Source organism: Atta colombica, unplaced genomic scaffold, assembly GCF_001594045.1.
Source record: "Atta colombica isolate Treedump-2 unplaced genomic scaffold, Acol1.0 scaffold12, whole genome shotgun sequence".
In the NCBI taxonomy this organism is placed as follows: domain Eukaryota; kingdom Metazoa; phylum Arthropoda; class Insecta; order Hymenoptera; family Formicidae; genus Atta; species Atta colombica.
The window spans coordinates 1,754,184-1,762,887 of NW_017259206.1; the positions used below are offsets into that span (position 1 = coordinate 1,754,184).

At 37.8% G+C, this 8,704-nt stretch overlaps 1 protein-coding gene across 1 annotated transcript; it reads right to left on the reverse strand.

The window, feature by feature from the left end:
• Nucleotides 1-1,436: 1,436 nt before the first annotated feature.
• LOC108694306 (acanthoscurrin-2-like) lies at nt 1,437-5,062 on the reverse strand. Its single transcript, XM_018203717.1, has 4 exons — nt 5,044-5,062; nt 4,839-4,884; nt 3,301-3,777; nt 1,437-2,328 (listed from the first exon to the last, which is right to left on the reverse strand). The coding sequence occupies exons 1-4, from the start codon at nt 5,047-5,049 to the stop codon at nt 2,318-2,320; spliced, it is 540 nt and encodes a 179-aa protein (XP_018059206.1). The 5' UTR covers nt 5,050-5,062; the 3' UTR covers nt 1,437-2,317.
• Between the last annotated feature and the right edge of the window lie 3,642 nt (nt 5,063-8,704).

Here is an 8,704-nt window from a genome sequence, read left to right on the forward strand (position 1 = left end):
GCATATAAATCCTTTTGAAAGGCAGATACGTAGTTCAGTTTTATTATTGGTGATGCGTACGAATATCTGATGTCATTAAAACATAAAGCAGATGTAGTCATTAAAAAGGCAAAAGATATAATTTCTCTCACGTACATCGAGTAACAATCTTACGGTGAAGATAACTGAAGAGGAAAAAATAAATTTTATGCGTAAAAATATAGATATTACACGACAGTAATTATGCACGATTGAGGGTGATCGGCAAAAAGGCATGACGAAACTTGTAATATCAATATTAAGCGATAAATCGAGTTGCCTTGCTTTTATGACACGCGAGTAGAATGTAATTACCGTGATATTACTTGCACGACTATTACGTTAAAGTCACGCAACTACAGGGAAAATTTATTATGTGTGTACGTATCTCTTAATGCTTACTCTAAACGTTAAACTTCATTATATAACCTCTTTATTAGGTCAATCCCATTTATTTCTCCGTGTCCAGAGTAAAAGAAATTCTTTTTTATCCGTTATATGTCAACATAATAATACGTTGAATGTGTACGAAATTATAAAATTGCGCGGAGATTATATATGACCGAATATCTAGAGAAATTCATTCCGGTAAATGTCGGACATTTAGCTGATAAAAGATTGAAGATCAATATGATTTTAAATATACCATAGTATTATATAAAGAATAAAAATATCGCCGAACATTTATCTATTGCCATAATACATGATATTAAATTGCATGCAAAGAAAAGATACGGAAATTTTTAACATTTGGAGATACTACTATAAATCAAACGGTCCAAGTTGTAGATTAATGAAATTTTTATACACACACGCTCTAAAAAATATCAATGTGGATTTAATCCATGCAGTATCTACATAATTCTCATCATTTTGATAATATCAATACAGTATGGATTTATAACCTCTGATGTTTATATCAATACCATGAATTTAAAACCTTTATGATGTTAAATCCACATCATGTTAGTGTTATTATTGATATTAACACAGTCAAAATATATAATATGTATAGACATGGCATGGTGTTAAATCCAGATCGATATTTTTTAGAATCGTCTTTCTCGATCGCGATTATGTCGCGTGGAAAAAAAATCGTATCTAAATAAGCGCGATATTTATGTGCTGGCGCAATACCGTAATAGCGCGAGTGGCGATAGTACAATAAATTCATACGTTCAGCAATATCTTTCTCAATGAGCGTGCCGAGCGTTTACGGTTTTAATTTCGCCCCGGTTATGCAAGATTACCGTGGATACATAAATCGACGGAAAATCGCTAAATTGGTAGCAGCGGCTGCATTCCATTTTTCCCCATGTTTGCTATGCGTGCATACATTATAGAGATATGTCGTTAGGAATAAAAGTTATGGTCGCTAACGAAGAGAAGCATAATAAAAAACAAAAGTAAACACATAATTATTCTATCAATATGACTCGTTTATTGTGGATCGTTGAATCATGGGGTGAATCCAGACAATAAAGGGAAAGAGAAAAGTGTGCGTGAAATGGATCACTGCGCTTTTTTTCACCAGGTATAATTTTTCTGCAGTTTTTCGTCACTTCTGCTCGTTCGTGTTCGAGGCATATCCGGAGTAATACCCGGGGAATTATTACACGGAATTATTACACGGGATTTTGCGCTACGTGTTTGTAATAGGCTAAATGTTGTGCTCGTGAGGGTGCCTTGCTCTGACGCCTTCGATCCTCGAAAGAGAGCGCGGGTTAAGTAAACGGGAGAGGTGAGATGGGCGAATGTTCATACGTGGAAGCGGGATTGAAATATCAGGGCGTACGATTCGCTCGTAAATGGAACGCTCGCCAATTTTCCGGATTGTGAGGAACGAAGAGGTGGCGAGCGGCGGAACGTAGAGGGAAAATACGCCGTCGAGAAGGAAGTCGTTTCGCCTAGACACGGCGGCAAGTTCGAATGGCCGGAAGCGAGGCGACGATATCGTTCGCTATTTCCAAGAGATATTCTTGTGTTTGGTGATGAAGGGTAACAGAGATGGTGTCTCATACATGCGTTGTACATTGTGACGTTTTTCTCTTGCAAATTTATTCGGCGATGTTCCAGGCAACTGCTTGCTTCTGTCTTAATGGCGATGTTCCGATTTTGGCTTTTTTGATCTTCCGATGACGGATTGACGAAGAGTAGAAAAATCAGAAGAATAGAAAGGCCAAACGCGAGTTAATTTCCTTATCGACGACGATCGATGCTTCGACGGGCCGAGATACGCGATGATCGGCGAGCGAATTTCGTTCCGTTTGCTCGTGAGCACTGCTGTTTGCCGTGAGTATTACCACCAACCTGGAAGTATAATTCGTACGATGAATAAACCTAAAATGTGTGTTAATACCGGACTATGTATAACGGTGTAATAATAAAAAAAAGAATGGGAATTGCACGATGATAAATTTTCAAAAAAGAAAGTATAATTTACGTGGCTTATCCTCTTGATAATTCTCTCCAAGGTAAAGAATGATTTATTAACTATATAAATTAAAACGAGTTGTAAGGATTATCGATATTAATGGATTAAATAACTCAAACTCAATATAAATATCATCACATGTATGGGATAAGAGATATACACTATTTTACACGCACAAGAGATCTGCAATATTGTATTATAATAATATTAAAATTTCAATGTTTTTTTTTTAGGATCGATAGGATATATATATACTTTGTTCATTAATTTTATTTATATACTTTTTGACACCATTAAATTAATCTTTGCTCCTGAACAAATTTCGCGCCGATTATTTGTTGTGAGCATTATCACCAACTTGGAAATTAATTCATACGATAAATAAGTTTAAATGTATTAATGCTTGCCGAAACGTGTACATTGCTCAATAATTATGAAGAAAGAAATTATATGGCGATAAATTTTCGGAGAGAAAAGTTGATTTACGTGACTTATCCTCTCAACGATTCTTCCCAAGGTTAAAGATTTATTTATTGTAATTGATTTATTTTTATTCAAACATGGTTTTAAATATTTTATTAGTAATTTCTTGTTTTATTCCATTGTTTTTGTATTTAATTTTTAATATTTGTGAAGTTTGTATATTATACTTTTTTTTAATATTTAATAGAACATCTATATATATTGTAATATGTCTTAAATTTATTTATATTGAACTTTACTCTTTGATATTCTCAATTGATTGATTTCTAAATTGATTATAATTTGTACCGTAAGTATTACTGCCAATCTAATTGATTCGTAACAATAAAATCAACAATAATAAAATACACAATAACACATCTCACCTCCACCGCCGCCGCCGCCGTATCCACCACCACCATATCCACCGCCACCGCCTAATTTCCATCCACCGCTGCCGCCACCGAATCCACCACTTCCACCACCAAGCTTCCATCCGCTGCTACCACCGCTGTATCCACCGCCGCCGTATCCACCTCCGCCGCCGAACTTCCATCCACCGCCGCCGCTGCCGCCGCCGCCGCCGTATCCACCACCTCCATATCCGCCACCTCCGTCGCTAAGCGCGATTACTTTGATGATCTTTCCACCGCCGCTACCGCCGTAACCGCCGCTACCGCCGCCAAATCCACCACCACCAAACTTCCATCCGCCACCTCCGCCGCTGTAGCCACCGCCACCGTAACCACCGCCGCCGTATCCACCTCCGCCGCCGTATCCACCTCCGCCGCCGAGCTTCCATCCACTGCTGCCGCCGCCGAAACTACCGCCGCCATAACCACCGCCGCTGCTTATGTAACCACCTATAATTTTAAAATTATGATTCCATTATTTTTCACCGCATTCAAAAATTTTGACTCTTAGTTAGATAACCGCAATTTATAGAGATGTGGGATGTCTGTGTTTGCGCGATGTACGATTTATTGACTTTCTTTATGCGACTACGAGCTTGGTACCAGATGGTTACGCTCGCTTATGTCGGTCCGCAAATTGCCACGAAGTATTTTGTGATTGCTACAAGAAGGAGACTGGTTACGTTTTGCCGATTGTGTAAGTCGTCTCAAAGAGCAGGGGGCAAGTACAAACTACTCTCGGATTAAATTTTATGAGTTCGTTTAATATTGCTGAACTAACCAGTAATCATATAAAAAAATTGAAAAAAAAAATTATGAAATGTGTATGCGTCTATTCGTCTCGCTCGTTAGTGTAAATAATAATAGCAGTGTAGCTTATTATTTCAAATGACAATTCTTGTCATGGTAGCGACAATAATTATTTTTTTTGTAATTTGTGACAATTTAAATATTTAAAAATATTTAAAAGAATAATTAACAACTACCGTTTATTAAAAGATGTGAATATAATTTAATAGTAAAAAAGACAGCGTCGGACAATTTCTTGAAATCTTTAATTTGCTGACTTTCTTCGAATTTTATTATATAGTTTTCTTTTACATTTATATAATTACAGTTACCATTTCTACCGGAGATCAATTGTATATTGTAAGAGATGAAAATCTTGATGACTTTCTTTTTTTAGAGAACGTACTACAAAATACAATTTTAATAAGTAATCGATCTCAAACAAGGTAGTGAATCTCCAGCAGGAAGATGATAGTCATGTTTATAATGTTTAATTTAATGCCATGTTAAAATAGATTTAGAATAAGTCTACTTTGGAAATAAGATAGAATAAAGGAAATTGTCACATTTACGACACAATGAATTGACACATTTACAATTAGTGCAATCATTTTCGACGGATTCTAGCGTACTGAGAAGGTTAAAAACGTCGCGAACACTTCACACGCGGAACACCCCCCCACCATTCCCCAGTCGTTTTCATAAATCCCCATTGTACTCACCGTATGCGGTGGCGACGAACGCCAGCACGAGTGTGACAATGAACACCTGCAACAAGAGAATAGTCAGGTGTGAGAGCTTTAAAACAATCGCGAGAAATTGATCTGTACGAAAGAGTGTATTTCGATCATTCATGTATACATATATTAATATTTATACGAGAGTACATGCGTACATGCGTTCGCGCTAGGATCCACTTCTACGTACCTTCATGTTGGAGGTGTTTGATGCCCATCATGGGGCCCGCCAGCTCTTTTATAGCTCCTGCCTTTCTTCGCAACTCGGGGCCCCCGCCCTTCCGTCTTACCTTTTCCCCCGCATGTTCTTCTTCTGGATCACGAAACTCGACTTTCGTGCCCACCACCATCACCGTCGACTACGAAAAATTCCCGTCGCCGTTCCAGACAACTGCCTCCCCACCCTCTCTTACGTCGAGCGATAACGAGACATCGGGTTGCTAATCTTGACACCTGACCATCCGATCGTGCCACAAGATGCCTCTCGTCGTCGCAGGGCGGGATTCGCGACATTCGCGACACCCGCTTGGATGAAGGGGGATGGCGTGTGGAAACGCGGTGACCTCGTTAGCGGAAAATGGCGGTGATTCATCGGCCAAGATAATCGCGCGACGTCCACAGAATATTCGCCTGTTCGAAGGGGAATGTAGCCTCCGGGCGCGACGAGAGTTGCGGTACGCTGATTGCGGAATCTCCCGTTCGTATGCTCAGCGCGGTAGTAATTATCGCGCGGCGAATCGTGCTTGCTGGACCGGAAACGCCCGGGACAGACGCTCTCCAATCTGGTAACGTTTCTTCAGAGTCCGGACACGCATGCTGGTGACTCTTTCTTGATATTAACCCATCCAGCCCATTCTTTGCTCTCGCCAAGTGAGCAAATCACACTTATACAAGGTGTTTCGAAAATGGAACTGTCGGGTCAGATCGTTGTAATCTGGAGTCAGAGACTTTTCTTTTATGTGAACCGAATTTTGATCTCTACTTTTGATCGCTGCGTTTGAAAGTTTTCGCGTTTATATCAGAATTAGATTTTTAACCTATTTAATATTTCTATTTAATATCCTTTTTATTTTATGATTATGTGAAAGTTGAGCAATCTAATCAAAGTGGAACATGTATGAAATATTAATTATGTATAAAAAAATTGAAAAATGAACTAAAAATAATTAAAAAATTTAAACAAGCTACTAAATCTGAAAATAATTTATAGATCATCAAAATAATTATGTAGGACATTTAAGCAAGAATGTGTACACTTTTTACAGCATTGCTTATACAAGAGAAAAGATTTGATACGAATGCTAAACCTATGTTATAATGGTAAATTCTATTTGCAAATATAGAGATCGCAAATTATTTGCAGGTGTAACAAATATCTATTATTTTTTGTACTTACTAAAAATTATTTACAATAAATGTAAAATATTTATCAAATATGCAATTTTTTGATATAAACAGCAAACAAATTTAATTAAATTTTGCAATCCTTTTGCGTTTATAGCAAAATAATTTTTCTCCGTATATGCTTGAGCATTCTAATTATTTTGATGGTCCAACGAAATTATTTTTAGATTTGTATCTAATTAAATTTTTAGACACTTGACAGAATTGTTCTTTTTGTATGTAATTTTATTTTCTATTTTCTAAACCATTGTCCGAAAAAGACATGAATAGGATTTTGTACTCTGTAGAGAAAAGATCTTTTATTTACTGCTTTATTTACTGCTTTAGATTCCTTTAGACACCTAATCGTAAAAGCGAAAATTGGTTGTAACAGGAAAGGAAAGCCTTGCTCGAGGGAGTTGGCCAATGCGTACGTAGACACACCGCGGTTGCCACGGTGTGGTACGCGAAATTGTGCAAGTTCCAACGCAAGAAGATAAACATCTCCGAGCCATTTTTTATCTCCGGGCAATCTCTTGGCAGCGTGTACTCGCCAAGACATCACACTGTTATTATCAAAGATCACACAAATAAATTGCTGTTCCTGATAATTCTTCTTAGTGCAATAACTGATTGTCCACCGATCGCCACGATTTCGTCAGGGAAACGTGTTCTCGATGACGTCGTGTGTCAAATCGTAAAGCAGCATCAGATAGGACTCATGGTCAAAGTGTAAGATTATAGATAATTAAAAAAAACCCTATGCGTGTCGAAAAATTAATAACACCGTTTACTAAGTTAAAATCAAAGTAGCGATGAAGACAATACATGTGTATAGATGGAAAGATAACATTTATAATAGCAGAGATCTGAGATTATTCGTAAAATGATAATGATAATAATTGCAACCGTACCCGAGATAGTCATTGCCAATTAGCTAATAAATCAAGTTGTAAGATTAATACTCTGATAAATTCGATATCAATATTAATACAACATCAATATTAATTCAATATCGAGAAGATGTTGCAAGTCAAAGGTACTTTGCATCTATTTTCTCTTTTTTTTACTTTTTAGTCATACAGGAACGCATTGGCTTAATCGCGCTTCGGGAAACAATGCACAGAGCGATAATGGATCGTCGCTCAGTGGCGATCATTCTTCGTGCCAACGAGGTAACGTCTCGTATGTGTAATTATTACCAACGTTTTACTCTTGATTGCTGAACAAAAAAGCAATATTGAGATACTCTATGGAAGGCGAAGGCCTTCTTAGCCTTTCACCGTGCCGATGTCCGTGCCTGACCTCTTCGCGCTCATCGGTTAGCGCTCATCGAATCGTGCGATGGTTGATATGAGTAATTTGGACGGACAGGTCTAGTCATTGATGACATCGGGACTCAAGGTTGAGCGTATTCGAGAGAGTAAGTAATGAGAGCTATCATCCTGTCGAGAAGAGGAGTTATGAAGAAGTTCTGCGCATAGACACACACGCACGCACGCACGCACACACGCACACACGCACACACGCACACCCGCACACACGCACACACGCACGCACGCACACACGCGCACGCACACACGCACACGCACGCACGCACACGCACGCACGCACACACACACACACACACACACACACACACACACACACACACACACACACACACACACATATATCCTGTATTCATTGCTAAGCATTAGCATGCAGCGTTTGTGTAATCATGTTTGGAAGTTGAGAGATACAGGTGCGTATAGTCGTGCGCGCGTTACCTTTAAGGTAATTGGTACATTCCCTGTAGAATTCGTCATTCGCAAACTTAACAGAGTGATTTCGATTCAGTATCTCGATGTCGATGACTGCTTAATATCTAAAGTTCACAACTATCTCGATGATCACGTGTGCGATAATCGTAAAAGCGGATTGCTGGCCTCCAGAAATGCGGAATTGCTAACCTATCGAACCTGATCTGCGCTCTAGTGAAAGTTAGACAGTATTATAATCCTTAGCAGTTTTAGCATGTTATGATAGAATGATTAAGGTACCCTCTTTTATATAAGTATAGATACTGCATACCTCGTATATACTAAATTCCCGTAAACTATAAGGTGAACGTATTACCCGATATTACACGATAACATTTAATAAAATTGAAAACTCTTGATATAGAAAAGATTGAAATATACTGTAGTCTTTTCTATATGGAAAGAACGATTTTGTTGAAATATTTAAAAATATAGTTAGAGCTGAAAATAATTTTATTGAACCATCAAAATAATTATAGGAAAATAATTAAAGGAAATTCAAGCATAATGAGCAATTAATTCTGCAAAAAATTTTGACATTCTAGTAACCAGCTTGAATTTTCTACATAATTAATATTAAGTGAAAATATTAAGTGAAAATCGACCGATGAGATTAAACATACGTAAGTGAAAAATTCCTATTTAATTATTCTACATAATTATTCT